General features: G+C 28.6%; 2 protein-coding genes across 3 annotated transcripts in view; one reads left to right on the forward strand and one right to left on the reverse strand.

Moving 5' to 3' along the window:
• The window catches only part of Teh4 (tipE homolog 4 phospholipid transfer protein), a 38836-nt gene extending 30772 nt beyond the window's left edge, over positions 1–8064 (forward strand). The window contains exon 6 of the mRNA XM_075371487.1: positions 7774–8064. Within this exon, the coding sequence (XP_075227602.1) occupies positions 7774–8046 (273 nt within the window). The 3' untranslated portion in view covers positions 8047–8064. The remainder of the gene's footprint in view (positions 1–7773) is intronic.
• LOC142327629 (cilia- and flagella-associated protein 298) overlaps positions 1–26586 on the reverse strand; it is a 467369-nt gene that overhangs the window by 380170 nt on the left and 60613 nt on the right. The window lies entirely within an intron of this gene.

Consider the following 26586-nt stretch of genomic DNA (forward strand, 5'->3'; position numbering starts at 1 on the left):
ATATTCATGAAATAATCAACTAAGAAGAATTGCTTGATAACAGTATAACAAAAGATACGTGATATTTTGAATGAAAAAATATCGATGTTTACGAAAAATCGAAGTAATTTTCCCAAAATGAAAACCCATAATTGTTCGAACTCATCCTGGTAATAGTAATAGGTGAGCTGTTTAAACGGATTTATTTATTTTCCTAATGTGTACGTTGGTTGAGAATTTTATTCTCAACCAACGTACCACAGCTTATCGTTTCGTATAGATTCATCAATAGCACGAAGTGCTATTGAATCCTAAGATGATACGGAAGACCACCGGAAATATTTTACGTCGGACAGAGTGGTGTTCTTTACATTGTGAAGGAGGAAATTTCGATAAATTTATATGTAAATGAGATTTTTTATTTTGTCATTTATCATTTCATGTATTTTATTTTTTTTTATTTTGCTGTATTAAACATAACGTTTATTAGGTACAGAAAAATACGATTTTCTGTCTACTTTTCGTTTGTTTTGCTTCAATAAAAAACAAATTTTTAAAAGTTTCTATTTACTCTTTATTTCCTGTATTTACATTAATTTTCTACAAGTTTTGTTACTAAATCATCCCCAATTATTATTCACTTAACAAATCTTACTACGAACCTAAAAAACTTGTTTTTCGATACCAAATTGTGTATTTTACGTCAGGTATCTTAAAAACTACTGGAGTTACAGTTTTGGTACCGGTTTGATCCTATTTCCCAGCTCGTATTACATAAGAAACTACCAACTTTACTCATTAATTTGGGTCCCAAAAATTACAGTACGGCTTCTTTTAACTAGAAGAGCTAAAATCCGGGGGAAATCTTTCGCTAGCCGTAACTAGAAAACAAAGCGTTACAAGACCAATGTTTAGATGAACTTTTTTAATTATTTTCACCAGTAGAACAATCCCTGAAAGTTTCTCCGTTTCTTCGTGGAACAATCTGAATATTATTTATTAGCAGATTTTTCATATTCGCACACATGCACGCGTGTATTTATATATATAAACTGATCAATACACACTTATTTATGCTGGTCAGTTTATAAGATAAGAAAAATGTATTTAATTAATAACTAAACAAAATAACAAATTTATTTTAGATTTACATAATAATACAAATTACGTGGTAAAAATTTATGAAATAAAATTCAAAATTTCTTTTCTTACCCACTCTGATGCAGTCATGATAGCCAGTTTATCTCAGTATTACGAGTACAAAAAAGTAATACGTTAAAGAAAGTTGTTTCAATACACGTAAAAAAAAAGTTGTTTTAGAGACAATATAAGAACTTCTTTATGCTCTATAAAAAAAAATCACTCCAAGTTAAACGATTATTGAAATAATATAAAGAAAGGAGGGAAACGCTCAAGAACTTTTTGGAAAAAATCTATAATCGAATTGGCATTTTGAACATTAAAATTCCGTATAGTCAAAAAAACACAATAAGAATATTAAAATAAAAAAATAAATAAACAAACTGCTAATGAAAAATATATACAAATAATAAAATTTAACGTCTGTACTTATAATTGAATCTAACTGTGAACAGTACAAATTGAAACAAAAAATGGTCAGATAATAAAATAGCCTACCCCAGTTATATTCAATACAACCTAATTTTATTCTATTACACAATTAAATTCTACAAGATTGGAAGACAAAAGAATTGTCACCCAAAATTTATTGTTAATTAGCCATAAAATAAATTTAAGTTTGAAACAAACGATAAATATTAAAAATTGAAAAACACGACTGCAAAAAAAAAACTGCTGACTTTAATATAGGGTAATTAAAGAGCGTGCGGGTGACAATTATATATATATATATATATATATATATATATATATAATTTTTTTAAATTTAGTTACACACATACACATACACACACACACATTATATATATACAGGGTCAATCACGGGAACCGTATGTTTTTAAAATAATCATAAAAAATTGAATATTTACTTTAAAAAAGTTTTATTGGTACTGAAACACTTGTTAAATCAAAGGATTTGTTACTTACTCATGAACGAAAAATTATGTCCGGCAAGTGATGTCCATTTTGGGCAATACATTGTTGTAGCCTTTCACGGTAACTGGCCTCAATTCTTTGCAGCATGTCTACATCAATCTGGGTGACGTGATGACGAATTGCGATCTTTAGGTCCTCCAATGTACGAGGTTTATTGCCGTACAAACGCGATTTCAGAAACCCCCACAGAAAAAAATCACAACTACTCAAGTCGGGGGACCGAGGGGGCCAAGGAATGTCGCCGAATCTGAAAACGATCCGTCCCGGAAACAAGTTACGGAGAACAGCCATCGTTGCCCTCGCTGTGTGCGCTGTAGCTCCATCCTGCTGGAATAACACATTTTGAAAATCGATTCCCCGGTTTCGTAACTCAGGGATGAAAAACGTATTCAACATCGCAATGTAACGATCAGCTACAGTTACGGTAGCGTCATTTTCTTCAAAAAAATATGGTCCAATAACACCGACCTTTCCTATTGCACACCAGACAGTCACCTTTGGGCTATGAAGTGGTCTCTCGTGAAGCTGATGTGGGTTTCTTTCTGCCCAACACCGGCAATTATGTTTGTTGACGAAGCCATTCAGATGAAAACGGGCTTCGTCACTCATTAACAATAATAAATTTTCATTTTCTTCAAAAACGGTAAGCATTTGTCGACAAAATTGTAATCGCTGCGTGAAATCTTGCTCGTTTAACTGCTGCACGACGGCTATCTTGTAAGGATGCAAATGCAGGTCTGCATGCAGAATTCGTCTTACCGTACTTGTGCTCATTTGAAGCGCTGCTGAATGCCTTTGAATAGAGCGGCGTGGGCTTCTGACAATGGCTTCCCTTACTCGTTCGATGTTCTCCGGAGTGCTAGCAGTTCGTCGGGGACCCGGTGGTTTTTTCTTCAATATTGAACCGCTTGTTCGAAGGTTGTTTACCCATCGCAATATTGTGTTACGAGAAGGGACACTTGCATTACGATGGATATTAAACTGACGGCGGAAATTTCGCTGAACAGCAGTTACGGATTCGTCGTTTCGAACAAAACTGTCATACGCGTACAGGCGTTGGTCTAGCGTCTACGGTGTCATCTCAACGACTAAAATGTAAATGCTATGAACAAAGGAAACGTCAGACACCAGCCTCGTGCCCCTCCCACCACGAACGCCCGATTACAACCCACTTCAAAAACATCCGGTTCCCGTGAATGACCCTGTATTACATCTAATACAATTGAATATAAGTTACATACGAGTTACAATGTTAGCTTTAATTTTTATTCATGAGTTTTGACACGCCTCAAATTCCTCCATTTCTAGCTCATTGAAATTTTGTATAAAAATGTCAAAATTTCAAAGGTAAGTCAAGTAACACGGCTTTATTTATAAAAATAACAACAAAGGTTTTTAAACATTCATTTCAACTTTACAATTGAGTATTCGTATTCGCTTTTTCAAACCATTAACATTTATAAAAATAACAATAAAGTTTTTTAAACATTCATTTCACATTTACAATTTAGTATTCTAACTTACTTTCTCAAACTATAAAATATAACAAAAAAAAGAAACTATTAAGAAAATTATAGTACAGCAAGTCATTATAATTTACGATCGGTTACAGGAAACAAACTATTTTTTTTTAAAACATTTATTAGGCTCTTAAATCAATAAACAGTGAGGGACGTACGGGCGTTGGTCTAGCGTCCACGGTGTCATCTCAACGACTAAAATGTAAATGCTATGAACAAAGGAAACGTCAGACACCAGCCACGTGCCCCTCCCACCACGAACACCCGAGTACAACCCACTTCAAAAACATCCGGTTCCCGTGAATGACCCTGTATATGACACTCCCGGAAACGTAAGGATTCCAATGCGGGATCACACAACTAAATCGGTTCAGCCGTTGAGCTGCTACGGTGAAACAAACATACATACATACAACCTAAATAGAGAATGGCGCTTGAAATGATCCAACATTTGTTTAGACAATAATTTTTTTAGGTTTTTAGGTTATTAATGTGTTTTAAGGTAACAGCAGTTCATGAATATTAATTTCTTCTCTTTCCGAATGCGCTGTTTGTGTGTGTATCGTTCCAAGAAGACTGACAAAAGAAGACCGACTGTTGAGCAGCGCGTAAAGACTGTGTAGTTTTTTAATGAAACAAAAAGTGTGATGCTTACACAAAGACGGTTTCGTGCACATTTTCAAACTCGGTGGTCGCCCTCATTTAAAACAATACGCAGACTTTACGAAAAATTTAATAGTGACGGTTCAGTATTTGAGAGTAAACGCGAACGGCCTGCCAATCTTTGTTCTCCACAGAATGTCGAAGCTGTCAGAGCAGCGTTGCTGAGGAGTCCGGGCAAATCAGCAAGAAAAGCAACAGTACAACTTGGGATTTCTAGGCTATCTGTGCAGTGAATATTAAAATCTGATTTGCATTTGTATCCATAGAAAATAACAGTGTTGTCTAAATTAACATCAAAGAATGGCATTCGCTGAACCGGCTGTGAACCAAGACGTATCGTCGAACAATGTTTGGTTTTCAGATGAGGCACATTTTCACCTAGATGGGGTTGTTAATAAACAAAATGTGCGTTTTTGGGGTTCCGAAAATCCACACGTCCTTCATGAATTACGGTATGGGCCGCTATCCCAAGTCACGGGGTAAGAGGGCTACTCTTTTTTGAACATACATTGAACAGTGAAGCTATCTAAACATTCTGCGTAATAATTTTATTCCTCAGCTTCTTTCAAAAGGGTTTCAATTAGAAAACGAATGGTTCATACAGGATAGAGCCATATCACACACAGGTAATATTGTTTGAAACTTTCTGCATGAAACCTTTAACGAAAATGTCATTTCAAACCTATTTCCTAATCGTTTTGCGTGTGGACAGAACTGGCCACCGAACAGTCCCGGTTTGATTCCGTGTGATTATTTTTTTGGGGATTTCTAAAGTAAAAGAGTTTCCCTAAATGTCCTCGTACAGTAATAGAACTGTGACTGCTGATTATTGAGGTGTGCAACGAAACAAACGATGATATTTGTTGTAGAGTTATTAACAACTTAGAAGTTCGTGTTGAAGAAGTTGTTAGACGTGATAAGCAGAATATAATCTCCATGTTCAATAAATACGTTGCATTTTACTTTTCTGCACTGCGATTCAAATAAATGTTTTTTAACAAAACCAAATGTTGGGTCATTTCGTGCTCCACACTGTACATCACAATCCTTTTTAGGCAGTCGTATAAAAAAAAAATAAATAAATAAAAATAATAATAATAATGCCTATGATAAACAAGAATTAAATGTTTTTAAAAGATTACTTTGAGAAAGTTCATTGTTGAGAACTGATACATCAATATACTGGTACATTAAAGATTTTTCAGTTTTGTTTAAGATAAGAGATATTTCAACGACGTTTAAAGATTGCTGCTATTGGTCTTCGTGAGATAAACCCTATTTTATACTCGTACTTTAAATTAAGAGGAGAAGAACGGGTTGTGGTTCACCTGGTAGAGAAGTAAACTCTTTAAAATAGTCTATGAACTATCCAGTCCAGGTAGAGTGTGTCACAGGTTCAGATTATTTGTTATCAAACCTTTTTCTTTCATACGCTGTTCGTAGCTAAGTTTTCTCACGCGTATTCCTATTTTTACAGTTCTACCGGGCCGACCTTAATGATTGTTGTATTTCTGAAATCTTTTCTTGACTATTTTTTTTTTTTAGAACTTTCTAAAATGTAATTTTTCTCAGAAAACTTGACTAATTGTTTAACTTTTGAAAATATATAATTGGACTTATAAGAAATCTGAAGAAAAAGAATTTGATATGGACACCATATGACTTCCTTGTACGCCTATTAAATTACACATACACGTTTTTTTTTTTTAAATGAAAATTAAATAACATTTTATTTCATTAATTATTTTTTTATTATTATTGAATTATTATTTATCGTAACTTTTTTTTACAATCAGAGGTTAATAATTATTAATAAATCAATATATTTAAATAAAAAAAATAAAAAAAACGAAAAAAGGAGATGAAGTCTGATTCGAACCGATGTGCCTTCCCCTTGTAAGATCCAAATATTTCATTAATTAAATTTTCATTTGGCTATAACTCTGGAACCAATGAAAATAAGTACCGCTTATGACATATCGTTTAAAAGCTATCAATGAGGCCTTATTATTGCAGTTAAGAAAAAGTCCAAAATCCAAATTTGTTTATATTTGGGGCTTTTTTGGACAGTTTTGGTTCATTCGTTTGCAATAAAAACGGAGGTGCACAACTATATGTTATAACAGTCCTAAATTTAAAAATTCAACATCCTACAGCTAATCGTATTTGAGTACATACAGTCGTCACGCCGAAACTAATCAAAATGGATTCAGGGATGGTCAAAGTATATATATTTTCGTTGAAATCTGAAAACCGAAATTTTTCACAATCACAATACTTCCTTTACTTCGTACAAGGAAGTAAAAATGTTTAAAAAACTTGAAAACTGTAAAAAATAATTGAAAAACCAAAAATGTAAGTATAAAGAAAAAAAACTCGCGAAAAGGTGATCCACGTCCTATTCTAAGGAAGACATTCTACTAAAAAATGCTTCTACATTTCCTCTTTAATAAAAAAACAATTGCCACGACAGTTTTCTAAAGCCCGTTTTTTTTATTAATTCCTATTTTATATATATATACTAGCAGACCCGGCAATGCTTCGCTATTGCTAAATTTGAGTAATAGACTAAATGAACACAACTTAAAGTTTGATAAAACATTAACAAAATGAACATTTCGGAACTTCACAAAATGTTTACCTTTCCCTTTTACCCTTTCTTCCTTTCCCCCTTTACTTTTCCCCTTCTCATTTTCATTTTTACCATGTTCTATTTCCTTTTCCCCATTTACCCCTTTCGTCTCCATTTCCCTTTTATTCACCATTTCTCTTTCCCTTATTTCCCTTTCTCCCTCCTCTTTCCACCTTTCCTTTTTCTTTTTTCTCCTTTCCCCTTTCCATTTACTTTTGCTGTTTTTCCTTTTCCCCGTTTTATTTTTTCATTTTTCCCCTTCTTCCTTTTTTTCCATTTTTCCCTTTTCCGATTTTTCCCTTTCTCCCTTTTTTCCCCGCGCGTAAATCGGTCCAGTAGTTGTTTATTCTATAGCGGACACACATAACGGAAACACTAAAATGGAAACGTAAAATATTTAGTACAGCGTGTGCTGGTTTTACGTCCAACAGATAGCGCTGTTTTTCAAACAAAGCATGTATTTACCTGTCACGAGTGTGATATCTTAGGTATATAAAAACACAAGCGTATTCGAATGCAACGTTGTGTCAAAATTTCAAAGCAATCGGTGAAGAACATTCGGGGATTTAACATTTTGAACAAACGAATATTTACAATTTTATTTATATATATATAATTTTCTTGTTTTAAAATAAAGCGTTTTACTTAGGTTCTTGTTTTATTTATTTAAGTAATTTGTTTCTATTTTACTTTTTTATAACTTTTCCTTTATATTTATAATTATTTTTAACACATATATTTTAACGATTACTGCTTTAATAGTAATACAACCCATTTCTGCATCAGATTACAAATTTAAAATTCTTTATTTCTAGTATAATAGAAAAATAAATAAAATTAACTACACGTAATAAATATTAATTGTATACATTTATTATTATTATTTGCATTTTTATTTTTCAGAACGATTCATTTAGAGTAGTAGCAAGATTTGATTTAGATAAAACAAGACGAGATTTATTAGTAGCGGTTGTTGTACCGTTATCATTATTTTGTATAAGTTTAACATCGCTGGTAATAATAGCGCATTCTGTGCAAGTAGGCGATGACGCGAGAATGAGATGGAAATTCCGTAAACAAAAAAAAGAAAACGAAGAAGAGGAACTCCCGATGGAATCCGTATTACATCCATCCGAATCAGCAGCTGCTGTCGAAAGAGCTGCCAACTCACTCTAGCGAGCTAAGCAAGCAACATCCGACAATAAACGTAACTATGAATAATAATAAACTATTATTATTATTTTAGCCTACTGAAGTAAAAAAGATTGCTAATGCTAATGAGTTATATGCGATTATGAAAAGTAAACTATTTACAAATAGGTAGTATACACATTTCGTCGATAATCTTACAAAATGGAAAGAAACATAATTTTTTTTAACGCCTGTAATACCATTTTAGGAAATTAAAACATTCAACAATGAATAGTACATTGAGTTATATGTATTACTGAAAACGAAAAACATAATTATCACACAGCCATACATATTGACTTGATAGCTGACAAAGTAAACCCGTGTACAATCAAGTATACTAATACTTAAACGTAAGCCTGTGAATTTAAAAATTACCCTTAATAACCAAATGGCTTAACGACCAGTCTTCTACATTCATTATAAGATACACGGGAAGCCACCAGTAAAATAATTGCTAGGCTTACAAACAGCGCGATAAGTCACAGAAAACACAAACACCTACTACGTTCCACTAATACTTTCAACCAGTAATACGAGTGGAAAAGGAGAGTGCTGTCGTGCTATTTGGATAATATTACAAACTTTTTAATTACTTATTAATAAATACAAGTGAGATCAGATGCATCAATTATAAACAAACACACAAGCATATAAATTTAGAGCTGTGAATTGATTACAATATTTTACAATTTGTATTATTCGATTTTTCTTTTTTATAGGCTGTAATATTTGCAAACGTGCGCGTGAGTGAGTGAGAGAGAGAGAGAGAGAGAGAGAGAGAGAGAGATAAACTGAATGAATTCATTTACTTAAAAGGGGACGTTAAAAAATTCATATTTTATAAATCCCACCACAAAAAAGGAATAAATAAAAATAGAACAATTAACATTCCATTAAGAAAAAAAAATGGTGACAAATTCCCCCTCCCCCGTTGATTTACATAAAATATAAAAGATTTTTGAAAAATTAAAAATTAAGAAAGAAAAAAATAGGTAGTTTAAATGTTTATTTAATTATAATACAAAGTTTTAAATTAATCTAAAAAATAATACAAATAAAACTAAGTACGATAAGAAAATGTAAATCTAATAACAGAAAAAGGAAAAAGTGAATCAAATTGTTGCCTTTACTTCGGTAGGCAACTGGAGAGAAATAGAGAGGAGAAAAAAGAAAGAGAAAGAGAAAAATTTCAACCGCTTACTTACTGTTTTTATTAAGAAACTCTTAAAAAAAGACAAACTTTAACAAAACAAATCCAACGATTACAATAAATAATTCCGAAAAGAACAAAGAAAAAATTAATTATATTTCAGCAGATATCCTTATAAAGAAAAAATATACACATTTAACAGATCAGCTGATTCTAAGGTACATTGTAATTAAATTATACTGAACTAATACGATATTAGTTTTATTTCTCAAGATTATACAACTCCAAAACTTGCCCAATAATATATAACATACGTAATTATAGTTCGGCAGTTATCTCGTTTAGAATCAGACCATAATTAAAAGTGTCGTTAATTTAACCCCAAAAGAATAATAAATTATCTCTCCAATAAAAAATCATGGTGCGTTGGTTTGTTTTCTGTGTGCTCACATTTTTATTTTGAATGAAACTACATCTAGCGGAACAATTGTATAATAAATTGTACTGTGTACTATAAACAGTACGTTGTTTACATTAACATTTATTATACTTATTATTTTTTATTAAAAAAAAAATATTGCAAACAAGATTTTTGAAATTTATAAAAATATATATGTATAGAATAAATATTTTTTATCTAAAATTATATTTGTGTTTTGGCGATAAAAAAAGGAAAAAATTGGGATTAGAACTGTGTTAAAAAATCACAGCTCAAGAAACAGCTAAAAATGTACAGGGTTTTGAAGCTTTTCGTTATAAAAGTTTTTTTTTGTTGTTGGTAAGGTAAATTCATGAACGTTATTTAGTTACAATTTGTAAAAACATTTAACAAAATCATGTGTAATCAAACATAAACCACGTAACATTTTTGCGGCGGGTCTATGGCCCACCTTTTTTCTAATAACATTCAAAATATAATTATAAGTAATTATATACAAATATAGATTGTATTAGGATTCAAATAGAGAAAGGTTAATATACTTCCTACTGAATATACAGCGGATATGAGGCGAAGAATTTAGGATTACCAGTTATCTCACCGGAATTTATTAACCATGTCATCTCTTTGACAACAAAAAATAAAAATTTCTTCAATTGATTAAATAATAATAATACTTAGTACTACAGTATGAATAATCTACATAGCTACAAACAGCAAATGTAAATACTGTGGTAATTATATCCAAAATGAATACGTAAATTCAAATACATATAAGCAAATTACCGGACGAACAATTAATTTGTGTAAAACAGTACAAATTTGCAGGGTTAACAGCCGGTAATATTGCTAACATGGCCCGAGGCTACGTTAACTGGAGAAAAAAATATGTCAAAGCACTAAAAGCATAAAATTTTACATAAATTATCGTAAACATTAAAAATGTAATTTAAATATTTCCTTAATTGATTAAATATTAATATTTCTCCTAGTATTCATTTTTGTTAGATATGACAAGTTATAAATATTAAAAATTAAAAAACACGACTGCCCAAAAAAAACAATGTTGACAAAAATTGCTCTTTAATATAGGATAATTAAAGAGAAATTTTGTATATAGGATTTTTAAGTAGTATAGTTGCTTTTTTTTTCAATTTATTTAAACATATACACATATAGAGCCATGACACTCCCGGTAAAGTAAGGATTCCAATGCGGAGTCATATATCTAAATCAGTACAGCCGTTGAGCTGCTACAGTGGCACACATATACATAATATATACACCCTACATATATTACACTCCTTTTTGGACAGTCGCGTAAAAAGATATAATTTTTTTCAAATTTTGACATATATGTATAAAACTCCTAAAAAATAAAACAAAACGACTTTAAAAAAAGTAATAACAACAAAAAAAAAACGCTAAATTTCTTTACTTTAGACTCCAAAAAGAAGAATGAAAGATTGGAAAATTTTTTTAATTATAGAGTGTTTTTTAGACTTCATTTTCGGTTAAGTTTTTCAGATTTATTTTTTTTTTTAAATTATGATTGAATGAAAAACTGCGTTTGCCAGTAATGATAAGACGAGAAATCTCGGTTTTAAAAAAGATAATAAATTCCGAGAAAAAGCATAAAGAAACTGCTACTGATCGTGAGCAAGAGCTCTCTGAAACAGAAGTATATTATTTTTAATTCTGACAACAAAATAATACATAATTATATATTCTTGAACTTCCCAAATTAGTTGTAAAGTTCAAGAACCTTTCCCAATAATTCTCTTTTTCCATCCGAAAATTCTTTGAAATTCAGCAAGACATCACGTTACCTAACACTATTTTATACCAATCCAACCCTAAACAACATTAACGACAAAGAAAAATACCTTTAAATTGTATATTTAAGTTTCGTTTAAAATATCTTCCACTTAGATTACCTGGAAAAAAATTAACAACGAATTTAAGAACTTCCTATAAAAATAGCAAAAATTAAAAGAAATTGGTATATTTAGCAAAGAGTAATATCTTTTTGAAATCTTTTTTAAGAAAGAAAAAACTAATTCCATGTTAATAACGCTTCTTAAAATACATTTAGAACTAATATTTTCAAATCGGTAGATTAAAAAAGAACAAGTTATAAAAACTAGAACCCCTATTTTAGGTAATGAGGCAGTTATTATACCTAAACCCTTTGGTGAATTGTACAATTTTATCGATTAAAGAAGAAATTTTCTATTTTAGTGCTTTAAATAATTTTGTTTACGTAGCATTTCATAACGTAAGCATTAACGTAGCATTGGGCACTTTAGCAATGTTGCCAGTTGTTAAATAAATATATCGATTATATTACTTATAATCGATATATATTAATATAATCGATATATTTTAATTTCATTAAAGGAAAAATTTTCTTCTTTAGTGCTTTAATAAATTTTCTCCTGCAGTTACACCAGTCAATAGAGCTAAAAAAAGGACTGAGTTTGTGACAAAATTGTTTTCCTGAAACTGACTGTGGTATATTTTGAAGTACGTTTCGTAGATTAAAATATGTTTTAAACTCGCAAATAGGTGTAACAATTGTTTAAACAATGTTTTTGTGCAAAAAAATATTTTTTTTTTTTTCAGTTTTTTGCGTATAAATTGAAAACCGTTGGAGCAATGACAATGCATACTCGTAGAATAAAAAAGTTGTACAACATTGCAAAACCTGTAAAATGACTGATGAATTTCCCGCCAAGAAAATTCGGAAAGACTGCTAAAAATGGTCTACAGCGAGGCGGTGATACTGCGCTACCACCGGCGCGCTCGCATTAACACTCGACGTCTGGGTGCATTTTAAACCAATTAAAAGAATGGAAGTAGATTAATGAACTGTTGTTTAACTTCTGTTAGTTTCCGAATCCGTTTTAAATTTTTATTTAAACGATCGTACGAGATAGAATGAATTCTGCAAGAAAAGGCATGAGAAATTTAGAATGTGTATTGTGCACAGAGTATGCATCCGATAGAATCCAGCTTTTGCGCACATATTCTATGATACATTACCTATATTTTCCCCAAAGGCCGATGCTTCAAACGTAAAAATAACAGTGTTGGAAATTTTCGCAAAAATAACCATTTTTAGCAGTTTTTCCTGATTTTCTCGGCGGGAAATGCATCAGTTAAAATGCATAAAGTCTCATTTTACGGGTTTTCCAATTTTCTACAACTTTTGTTTGAATTATTGTCATTCCTCCAACGTTTTTCATTTTATACAAAAAAAAAAATGAAAAAAAGCACGCTTTGCACAAAAATATTGTTTAAACAATTGTTAGTTTCCAGTTTAAAATATAAGTTTTCATCTACGAAATGTACTTCAAAATATCTCGCAATCAGTTTCCGGGTAACAATTTTGTAATGATAAAAAACCCTGTTGACTGATCTACGTTGAACGTAGCATCGTGCCTATTAACAATATTGCCGGCTGTTTAACCCTTCAAATCTGTACGGTTTGGCACAAATTATTTTTTCGCTCGGTAGTGTTCTTATTTCTATTTGAATTTCCATATTCACTTTGGATATAATTACACCGCCTCGTCTTAATTAAAATAATAACAAAGTTTTAAACTCTAAAATTGAAATAATAATAATTAGAAATATGATTGTTTTTAACTCTTTTAACCTTAATATTTACCCAACCCGTAAACCGATTTCTTTTTTCAAAAATCTAATAGAACATTTTAATTCCTAAGTTAATTGCATGAAAAGACGGTACCCATCATGACGCGTAATATAAACTGATCGCGAAATAACCTAGGTACAGTTAAAGCGGAGCTGCAATTTATATAAAACAATCTAACAGAAAAGGACAATGTCCAACCGACCACTGTTCTATGTTTACTAATAATATACCATTAAGTTCAGCCCCCAAATGTCAAATAAATAAGTATGTTTTTAAATTTTTCCGCCACATTAACGTGCCCTGAAAATGGATTTTAGAGTGGTTTTTAAAATGTTAATTCCGATTACCGTTTAATATAACTCATTTTTTGTTTTTATAAACTTCTTTAAAAATTACAATTTCACAAATAATTATAAAGATTGCTAATTAAATCCTACTTTATACTAAATCATAATATTAACATTTTTCAGTGTAGCTCTCAAAATAAATTAAATATTTTCAAATTTTGGGAAACACATTCATTTAACAAAATGCAATTTTCATCAATCAGTATTTTTAGGAATACATCAATTTTTTCGATTAACCAGTTTAATAGCACATAGTGCGTAAAATGTGTATTAAGATGAAACATTGAGTTAAGTGTACCCCAGAGAGCAACCGAAATAAGATAAACAACTTTAAGATTACTTCAATCTTAAAAACGTTTTACCAGAAGTTTGTAGAATTGTACTCCCCAGACAATAAATATGCGTAGATTAATTTCATATTTTATAAAAATGCTACATCAACCCTTATAATTATTAACAAACAAAGTCCTACAGCGTTTGGGAAAATCTTTAAAATAATCGATCCTTAAAGATCCAAATAAGACCTTAATAATTAATTTTATGGGTTGATTAATTTAAATGTTAGGCTGAGTTAATTTTTTTCTCACTAATTATGAGCAGCATTATTATTTTTAAAAGACTTCCTCTCCTGGAACCAGAAGTTAGATTTGGTAATAAAGACGACTTTCATCTTTCTTAGATGTCACTAAAAAACAATATTTTCGGTGCCACATTCTTAATCTTTCCTTCGGTCATCTCCAAACTGATTAATGCATCAATTTGACTGCTGCATTAAATGATAATTTTGTCTTTTGCTGATCATTCTTTTTATGTACGTCTCTCTTCTTCTCTTGGTTTGTTAAATATCATCTGTTTTAGTTTGTACTTGATATATCTCGATGTAAAAAAAAAGATTTAAAATAAAAATAGAATATAACAAAAACTGAATATAATTGTTAGCGATCGTTCTTAAAATAAAAAGTATTTTAAAAACATCTCTCGTGCTTTATAACTTTAAAATTTTCAAATCCCATTATATAATGTAGCACAGAAAAACCTTCTACCTGTAAAATTCAAACACGATAAGAACGTGAAAAAACTATTTCCATTAAATAAATCCACTTCAAAATTTTACTTAATAATTTTTTATTTAGATTTTATTTTTATCAATATAAATAAAAAAATTCAAATGAAATGCAAAGATGTCAAGCAGAGGGGGTTGAACGATGTAAAAAAAATAATAAATTAAAAATATGTAGTATATATTAATTAACTAATAATAAAGCACATTAATATGAGTATACAGTTATCCAAGTATATGATACTGAAATAATAAATCCAAACAATTTTTCTAAAATTTAAAAAAAATAATAAACATTTTTAATTTAAGTTAATATGAACTTAACAACATTATAATAATAATTTTAAGGGAGTAGTTAGAGAGGTTAAAATAGGGTAGGCAGAAATTGCGTGAGAGTTTTAAAGAGGACGAGCAGGCAGGCAGTAGTCGTAGGTAAGTTGGGAAATGAAGAGAGGAAGGGAAAGGGGAGGGATGTGATGGATGTCTGGGCGCCGTAGTTATTGATCAAGTGTAACAGAGATAGATAGAGAAAGAACAGAGCAGGATTAAAGACACATAGACAGCCCAAAAACACGCAGAGAAAGAAAGAATAGGGCTTACAGAGAGCATTCAAACCGAGAATTAGAAACCCTCTATTCCAACATCATCTGTTCCAATAAAGAAATAAAAATATATGTATATATACTGTAATATACAAATATATATATATATATATTTATACATACATACATATGTACATACCCACACCACTATAAAAATCAGCTGGTCTGTTACGTCATAACATCACCTGTTGTTATATAAACACAAACGATACCAATTATTGATGTGTTGTATATCAATTAATCAACAGTTTAAATATTTTATAAGACTACATCATGTATTATATACTGTATAATTAATAAAGATTTATTTCCATTTAAACATAATTAACAAGCTGAAGAGTTTAATATATTATGTATAACATGCTTCCGCCACCAGATGTAATAAAAATCTACGTAACACTCAAGAGACACTCTCAGCCAAAATTTATGGATACAATTCACAAAGTATATGTTATCATTTGTTTGGTGTGTTAACTAGATAAATTTGATCACTTTATAATACATAAATTTGATAAATCAACCTAGTCATAGTCAAATGTCTAAACAACAATAAAAAAAGAATCCTTTATTTTGTAAACAATAGTATACTAACTAGACCAAATATACTTGGTATCTTATGTAAATTACTGATTTTTAAATTTCAGAGTACCGAGGAAATTGGTTTATTGAATGTAATTTTGATTGTTGGCATTTAAATTACTTAATGTCCTTCAATTTCCAGTATCTATTCCCTGAAACAATACATTTCTATGATGCAAAACCATCAGGTTGCAAGAATGCACTTTATTATTTTAATTAGGCCCTTCATAGTAAATTACCGACATACATAACTAAAGAAATTTTTAAAACATCAAAATTAATTATATATCTTCGCCTCAGATAATTATTATTTTAAATAAATTATGAAAAAAAAGTTTAATAAAACTTTATACATCGGTATCACTCTTGGCTTTTCTATATGGACCAGAAAGATGGTCTCTCATAAAGCAAACAAAATAAAGACCTCAGTCGGTAGAAATTTTTTTTCATAGTGAAAGACTGAGCATCAACAGGTATTAGCCCAGTGGAAATTGGTTGCATGTGTTATGATGCCATACTTTACTGGAATTCGAACCAGCGACCTCTACATGAAATGCCGAGACGCTACCTACTCAGCCAAGGAGTCAACAGTTAGCAAGAACTGCTATTTATGATGAGCTGCTGGAGAAATTATAATAAAATCAGAAGAAAAATACAGAAATTGGAAATGGATTAAATAATTTCAATGCTCATGAGAACATTAAAAAATACAGGGAAAATTGGATAGGTCATAAGATAAGAATGAATACATAAGCTATTGCATAAACATAAGATAATAAAAAAAATGATGGTCCAAAAAGCACTGGAAAGACAAACTCATGCATTTATTACAGGCACTTGCCTAAAACATTAACAAGACAAAGATGTAAGCATTCTAAATTATTCACTATTAATTTGCATATTGAATATAATTTATCTTTTAGACTCCTACTTATTTAAAAAAATCACATATCTGAAGACTTGTGTTAATTTACTGATTTAATTAATCAAGAGAAAAAAAAATTCTACAGAATGTGTAAAGCACAAAATAAGCAATTATAAATTTTACTAACTTATTTAAATGCATTTTAAAAACCATCACATGTTTTGATATCTAATTTTTTATTATATTCTATTTAATAAGAATCCTGCTAATAGTAACATACCAATATCTTATGAAATTTCCTTCAATTCATACATTTAGATATCAAATTATTCTTTTAATAATATGAAGAGAAAAAAAAAGTTAGAAAAATGGTAAACTAAAAAGATAAAAAAACTACCACAAACTTAGAAATGTATTGCTTTTATTAAATATAGTGCGTCCAAAAATGTCCAGAATAAATTAATTTACCGGATTAAATATCTATAAAAAAAATATGGAGAAACTAAAATTAAACTAAAAGAAAAACTAAAATTTCACACATACCGTAGATAAATTCAAACAACTAGTGGAAGAAATACAAAAACACAAGTAAAATATTTTTAACTATAATTGAAAAACCTTACATTAAGAAAAAATATTTAGTTATTATGAAAAAAATAACAAAGATATTCTTTATACAGTATTTATTACATTAAAACATTTGATGAAAGAACTCAATATATCTCTTCTTCCTCTCCCTATGACTCTCTGAGATGAGAATTTTTTTTATAAATTTTTTTCGATTTTAAAAATTTAACTTCATTTTGTCAGTGTCTATCTCCTCCTTCCTCCCTCATCATTCTCTCTCTCTCTCTCTGTGCGTGCGCGCATGTGTGTGCATGCACATGCATATTTACTTATATATGCATGCACATAATAATAATTATGGACATTTAATTCAACATAAAATGTAATAAAACCACTAGCACCTAATAATGGACTCTGTATCTCACTAAAGCAGGGGTGGATTGGTGCCTGAATGCTGTTCCAGTACTGCTTTTTGGGAGAGATGAAAAATTATCCTTTCGCGTAAAATTTTTTTTAACTTAAAGTTTGACCTACATTTACATTAACATAAAAAAAATAACCTAAGTTATAAAAATCAGACCACACAAAAACTGTCCTTACTTTTGGATATCTATAGGCAAACAGCAATAAAATAAGTTGCTAAAAAAAAATTCAATGATTGATATGAAAATAATAAGCTTTGTGTCCTATCAATGTAAATGTTGAAATGAATGGGCATTTTTCATAACATTGTCATGTAACCAGCCATATTCTTGCGATATGCTATATTACAAAATCAAATGTTCTGGTACTGGAAAATTTACAAATGCATCCCGGCAATGAACTATAAATAACATTAATAGTAACCAATAGACCATTAATGATTAATAAAATTACTATTATAATAATAACATAGAATAATAAAAATTACATGTTTAATTGTGGAAGAAATGCTATTTTTATACTAACAATTTGAATGTTATTATCTGCTTATAATAATAGCAGAAAAACTTCTTTATATTTATCTTCTTTATAATAATAATAAAAAAAACATTACCAGAAAAATATCTAATACTCTTATATTGCATATAACAATTTTAAGAGTAACTATCAAAATATTAAGAGGATAAATGAATCCACCGTTACTCATCTTTTACATTCTGATTAACTTAAAGTATACAATACTATAAAATTACAATATTAAAAAAAAAGATATAAATATATTTATTTATTTATCAATCATTTATAAAAATTGTGCATTATATTATTATTGTTGTTGTTGTTGTTATAACATAAATATGTTAACTCTATTGCGATATTATGTAATATAACCCATCAAGTACGTTAATATTTTTACAACTTACCAGCAAGTTGAACTTTCATTGACGGGGCTAGCTTTATCAGTTTACTAATATTAATGTTTAGTAAGTCATAAAAATAAACACAGAAATTTTCATATTTAATAATATATCATAATAATAATAATAATAATATTATTATTATTAATGTTGATTAATATATCATTGAAATGTCATACATTATAAAATAATTCAAATTTACCAATGCAGATTAACATAGTTGAAAGTATACAACAGCTGTTCTATAATATCTAATGACTAATGACGCCAGTTCAAATCCTACTTAATATATCAATTAACTGTTTTTAAACTGCTAAACTTTATTGAAGGAATTCAATTGATGGTATTATCTTAGTAATAGTATGGCCTGGGACTAATCGCTAAAATTCGTTTGAGGTAAGGCAATTTTAAAACTGTTTGCTATTTTAAACAATTAAGAAAATCCTGAAAAATAATGATTATTATTTTCTAATTATAATTTTAGTAACACATGAGTTATTGAAATTTATTGGGACCAAATAAATTTTCTGTTGTGAATAGGACTCATTTGAATATAGAGACTACATATTATAATGTAATAAATAAATTAAGAGGCGGGTCTACTCGGTAAAAGCAACAAAAAAAAATTATGAAATAGTAATAGTAAAAACAGAATTAAACTGTAATTTATATTTAATTTCATTAAACGTAAAACCTTCTACATATACTTGGATATTTTAAGAATAATTCATTCCATTATTATAGAAAAACTTTGAAAACATTGTTAATCCAAAAAATTTCTTTCTTAACATTTAACAGTTTTTAAACAAATAAAATAAATAATCTACATATCTTAATGTAAACTACATAACTCAATCTTTATTAATTCTGGACTAATAGTAAATAAAGATACAGAAAGAGTTTTATTAGCTGTGTATCTTTGTAACAGACTGACAAAATTTATGTATTACTATTCATACACAAAATGCATCTAATATAGATTTTTTCATTATCTTCAATTTTATTTGTAAAGCAAATTATAAGACCTTTTTAATTTTTTCATAAGAAGGGTTAAAAAACATATATGCAACTCATACTAAAAGGAACTAAATATGAATAAAAAACTTACTGTAAACTTAACTTACAAAAAGTTAATAAATTAACTTTTTTATTCTAACAACTACTGTTACCTAATAAGACACAATTAATGTTAAACTGTTAAAGAATGAGCCTTCCAATAGTTGGATATTAGGTTCATATCATGTAACAGAATTCAGCAGGTTTTAACGTGATTCCTTCATCCATTCTCTTATTCTTAGTATATAGCAAAAAATATACGAATGAAAGATTTTGAATCGATGGAAAGGTTTAGCGTAAGTCATTTAGTCTAAACAACACAACTGTACATTTCCTTGTAATATTTTTTTATTGTCGTAACAGATTTTTTTTTTATCTCTTATTATTTGATCCTTCTCTATTCTTTCATTATAATTACATCTAATCTTAGTGTGAATTAACTTTAAATTGATAAAAATAATACCAATTTAGCACTGCTTCAAAGGAGAATTAGTGCATTTTGCAAGAATCTACAGAAAAAATATTTCCTTATTGAAGTGTACCAAATAAAATATAATAATATTCTTAAATTCTTTTGAAAACATGCTTATCAGTGATAGACAGCCTTTGAGTCATAACAGTTTTCTTGGAAGAAGTACTATTCTAGTATAGTTTTTTATATAAATAACTCTCCATCAAGATTTGTTATTTTTAGTATTACAATAAAAACAAGAAAAAATTGCACATGCTGCATTCTTCAATACCATCATTGTCTTGTCTTCAAAGAAAAAACCACCATGAGCAGATTTTTTATTAAAGTACTCATCCAGTGATTTCATGACCACTTGATTATAATTTATTTTTTCTTATTTCCAACCAAACAAAGATATAAACTGTTAATATTAAGCAAATGAAGAAGATTTGATTTTGTAGTGATGGGTTTTCTTATTTGGCATATATTATAATACAGTTAACTTAGTTGTATGAAGAGAGAAATTTATCAACTGAATAGAATGCATTATCAATTAGAAATACATTTAACAATCTTTTGAATAATTTTCTACACCACTAAAACTTTTTATTCTATTTCATGTTTTTCTATTAATTGAAGATATAGAACGTCATCTTTTGAAATAATTTTAAATAATGCTGTTCAATATGAATGTTATTCTAATAGATTGTATTATGATCCACTGATATCTTCATTCTTTTTTAAGGTTAAAGACTTATATGCATAACAATTTCATATATTTACAAACTTGGAATTTTCAGTAAACCTAAACAAAAGCATACCTACATTAGTCTATTTGTTTCATATTAAACGCAAAATACAAAGGTAGATTTCTCAGTTTTTAAAATTCTTAGTAAATTATAATAATATGACAAGGCAGCCTAAATAATAATGATGCATCTAATATGTGATATGAGACCATGATAAATTGTATTTTATTTGGTATTGTTCAGTCTAGCAATTTCTTTTGAAGCATATACACCAAATACTAATTAATCACAAAGGCATCAACAAATTTTTCTGATGATAAAAATGTATAACTAATTTTATCATTTAGTATACTGTTATTGATTAAATTTTTAATTTGCATTGTTGTTTATATTTATTACAGAATTCAGAAAACTTGATTTTTAAAAATTGATATGTTTTATTGCCTATTTGTAAATTTACTGCCGATAACAGAATGCTTCAACCTTTATTATGTTACATAGTTGTAAAATAGTAATATTTAATAATTATAATTTTTCTTCCAAACAGTACCATTACTTTTGTTCCATTTTTTCTTAGTAAATTTTTCTACTAGTATATACCATTTAGTAATTAGCTTCCACTCATTTTTTGTTTCTATTAAAAGAAAAAAATAATGCCTTAATGAACAAACAATTAACTATGGTAATATTGTTTATTATTTGTTCTTGTAATAAATAATTAAAAAGTAGAAAAAAATATAAAAATTATAATTTTTAGAAATCTGTTATATGTAATTTTTTAGCTTGAAGATCTGTAGACTAAAAGTACAACAAGGCTGGTAAGTGACTTTTATACAGTATGCTACCAGGTGGGTTAGATTAATTATATACATTTATATATATATATATATATATAAAATAACTGTCTAATAACTGCACAATCATTATTATAATTATTGGTGAAAACTAAGTGTCTATTAATATTATAATAAAAATAATATATTTCTTATAATATTATAAATAAATATTATATTGTATTAATGTTTATATTTACTAATATAATAATATTAAACTCATAATTTGTAAAACTGTAAATGTATACAATAAGGGTATAGTATTATATACATGTTTATATATATACATGTGAACTGTGATGTTTCAAACAGGGTCTTCAACACAATAATATTTAAGATTAGTACAATAATCAGTTCTCTTTTTCAAATTTATTAATATATCAAAATAGAATAATTATAAATTAAGTTTTTTGAACAAAAAAAAATATTCTAATATAAAATATTTTCACGCTTTAGATTGCAGCAGTTAAACTAAAATTCACTTGAAAGCCACACAAAAAATTAGTTAAAATATTATAAAATTACTGCCACCAAAAAGAAAAATCTAATTAGGTTTAATGGACAATATAATCCAGTAAATTTATTGAATCATAATATTACAAATTTAATTACTGTTTTACACTCAAGTATGAGGAAAAGTATAAGAAAATCAAAACAAGAGAATCTTATATAATTTTCATTATATAAACATAGGCCTTCTATTTAGATGGTAAACTATTCCTATCAAATGCAGTATCACTGCAGATTGATTGCCCCCTCCGCTTATCCTTTACTTCTTTATTTCAATGTTAATTTCTTCTTACTTGGATGAATAACATGGGAACTAGATCAGTTACCATTCTGTTTTCACCTTTAGCATCATACCACAGGATAGTAACTGGCAGGAAAGCCATTTTCCTATTCCAGCTAAATAGGGTAGTCACTCATTTTATTGTGCCTGTAAAAACACATACTCTCTTCCCCACATAAAAACAAACTAATAACTGAGATGGGTAATTGATAATGATCACCCTCCTACTGCTTTTAAAATCTAATTAATACCTACAGAAACATGTTCATTCATTATGCGTGCACGCACATGTGTGTGTGTGTGTGTGTGTGTGTGTTGATACACATATAGACAGACAAATGAACAGACACAAATGAGAATTCATTAGAATAAAGATAAATATAACTAAACTGAAAATGAATTATCTTCAGAGATGTAACTCTATCAACTACAAAACTTTATCAAAAAAATAGATTTCAATGATGTCACTGACACTGACACCATATAAATTCAGCAGATTTTGCATTCTCAGCATAGTCTAGATTTCACAGATCTCTTTTGATTATAATTTCTAAACAAAATAATGGGAAAAATAAGTAACATCTGGATTAATGTGATTACTCTCAATCTATGGGTCAAACAATGACAAATTAGAAATGAACTCCTATTTTTGTAATTGTAACTCTGATTCAGAAATTAAGAACAATTTAAGAAGCTTGCTGGATATCTAGACTCATTTACATGAAGACCTTTAAAATTTGATTTGATTATGTTTTACTTTTCATTGATTTAATTCAGAGATTTTTTTAATGGAGTCATTACAAATGAATCAACACATATTTGTTAAGGGTCTTTAAAAAACTACTGATTGAGATTTAACTTTTCATAATCTAATCTAATATAATAATTTGATTTGCATGTCTGAATAAAATTTAAAACAGAATTATAAAAAATAATGCTAATAACTCAGAAAAAATCATAGTATATGAGGTGTATCAATGAAACAATTTTTATTTAAGACATACAGAATAGGAGAAAAGGGATAAGTTTCTTTTAGAAAGTAAGAGAATTTTTAATGTGGAACAATGTGTTACTTACTACCACAAAGAATGTTCAGATTCTAACTGCTGCTTATCACTAATAATGTCTTGCGACCTGATAAAATAAATTATACAATTAAAATAATTACACAACTATAAAAGAAGCTTCACAAATAGAAATACAAATAGAAATGGTAATGAAGGAAAACAAAAAAAAAATTGAAACTAAACTGGTTTGGAGGAAGGTGCAGTACAGAAGAACTCAAAACACAAAGTGATATTGGGATAAATGTAAAGTAACAAAAACCAGTTAAGTATTACAAAAGAAGGTTGCTGTCCAAAACTGTTAAGGATTCAAAGTGAAAGGATAAGGAATTCTATATTTTTCACTGAGGGCTGTGCTCAAGAAGATGAAGAAAATATAATGAAAAATACACTGAGTGTTTGTGAAAGTTAAATTCTGTGGAAAATGTATGGTCCAGTATGCAGAAATGGAGAATGAACGATAAGTTGTAATATGAAGTTGCAAAATTGCTAAATGATGCAGATAAGATAATAATCATGGAAATTATGATGAAAAGAATGAATTAGTTAGAAATATGGAGATGATGTGTAAAGAAGATTTATAGAGAAATTCCTAAAAGAAAGGAGACCGACGGGGTCACCTGAAGAAAATATGGAATGAGATATGACACCCTGAATGACCACAGTGACCTGAGAGAAGTGACTATCCACGAGAGAAATGAGATCAGAAATAGGAGGAGAAGGTTACAGAAATACAGTGATAATGAACAATATAACAATCTGTGTTAAAAAAATAATTGTTTTGCATTTATTTTTCTTCATTACTCATTTGAAGGATGTATAATTTACTCATTTAGAAAACTTTACTCATTTAGATAATGTATAAAACTCATTTATAGCAATACTGTGTAGAGTACATTTACAGTATAATAGTGAAAAGAAATACTAAAAGGAATGGTTTTTACTAAAGAGCATACAAACTCACAGTAAACGGAAAGGCCCTGTACTTTAAACTTGCATTAGCTTTAATAACAATAAAAATCTATCAACTTCACAAGTATATTTACAGTGTAGTATTTTGCAACCTGCGGGGTCATTCATTGTTTCTCAACCTACAACTTTACACATAACAATAAAACTATTTTATGATGAAAAAACCATTCATAAAAATCATTTTACTTACATTTTATTTTACTTATGTAAAGAAAATAAATTAATGAGATGGTTGTGTTTGTTTTTCATTTAAACGTTTCTCCATAAGTGGATCTATGTTAGAAACACACACAAATTCAAACTGTTTTCAAGTGATACAAGACAATTCCTATATTTAGTTGTTGTGCAACCATAGACAAAAAAATCCTTTTCACAGATGTAAGACGTGCCAAAAGGTAATAATATTTTCAATGCTTCTGTGACAGATTTTCATATTCACTTCAATGAGCAAGCCAAAACATATCTAAATCTTCAGATGTGAAGTGTAGTTCTAATGTTTTATCGGCACACACTTTAATGATCAGGTTGTGAATCTCAGCTGTTAACTTAACAGCTACAACAACATTTTCATCAAATGCATTCAGTACCCATCTTTTCAAGAAATTATTTTTATCATTTATGAGCAAAAATGGTTGAGAATCACAGGTTTAGAAGAAATACATCAAGTCTAATATACATACCAGAAACACGTTTAAGACATTATATTAAAATAAACAATATGAATGATTATTAACATTACGTAAGACTTACTTATAATCTCTTTTACACTATTTCTCTTTTCACCATAAATTTGTCAAAGCTATACTCAACACATCTCTCTTGAATCTACATGTAATTCTTCACTACAAATGTTCACTTCTCAAAATCAAACAATTTAAGTTAAGAAATTTTTAGTTTAATTTATCTCCTTTTTCTATTAATCTCTTTTTGGGGCAGTAATCATTTCATCAATTTAACTAATATATATGTATATTTTATTTTTAAATAGTAATGAAAAAATCTAGAAGACATAAAATAAGTAGCTTACTTAAAACTCATGAAAGAAAAAATATATACTGTATTGCTCAAAATACAAGCTGCACCCCAAAAATTACCACTTAAACCAAAAAAATCTTGTTTAATGAATCAGCTAAATCAAAAGTTTTTTTTAGAAAAATAAAATATACTACGACATTGATGTATGTTATAAAACTGTGATAATATTACACAACTTGAAATCATACGGAATAAAAAATAAACCCCGAACCTATTCTTTTTTTCCCCATTATAACCAAAATTAGGATTTTCTTGGCCTTTAAATGTTTTTTCTGCATCTTTGTATGATAATTTATAATCTGCAGGAGTTTTATACTGATTTTTCCTTATATATAATGGAAAAAAGCATTAATAATATCACTGAATAATGAACAACGATAATAAAAATCTTAATAAAAAACCAGTACACACAGTTAAATCCCATTTTAAAGTTAAATTTTTTTTATTAACAATATATATTCTCTTTTTGTTTATTTGATATGACCTTTAATGAATTTCAATAATTTTGGTTTTTATGGTTATTTTTCTTTTGAAAAGATGTCACTTGCCTACAGTTTTTATTATTTTAAGTATTCATAAGCTATGAAATAGCAATGAGATATTAGATAAGTAATCTATAAGAGAGATGCTCTGAAATTATATAGGCAGAGACATACCTGCTGAACACATTACCAGATTTAGTTGAATGAAATTAAGAAAACAAAACATCCACCTGAGAAAAATAGCATTACAATGAAAATAACAAAAACTATAATTTATTGAACAATTACTGTTTTAAATCAGTAAAATTAAGCAGAAACCAAATAACAGTACATTTGAACTTTAAAATAAAATGCAATAAAAGAACATAAAATTCAAAAATGTTGTAATTAATAAATGTGACTTCATTGATTTATATACTGAATCAATTTAATTCCTTGAAGCAAATGGAATATTGCATTATAAATAGAAAGAATATAATATGT

This window comes from Lycorma delicatula, chromosome 7 (genome assembly GCF_047948215.1).
Source record: "Lycorma delicatula isolate Av1 chromosome 7, ASM4794821v1, whole genome shotgun sequence".
NCBI lineage: Eukaryota > Metazoa > Arthropoda > Insecta > Hemiptera > Fulgoridae > Lycorma > Lycorma delicatula.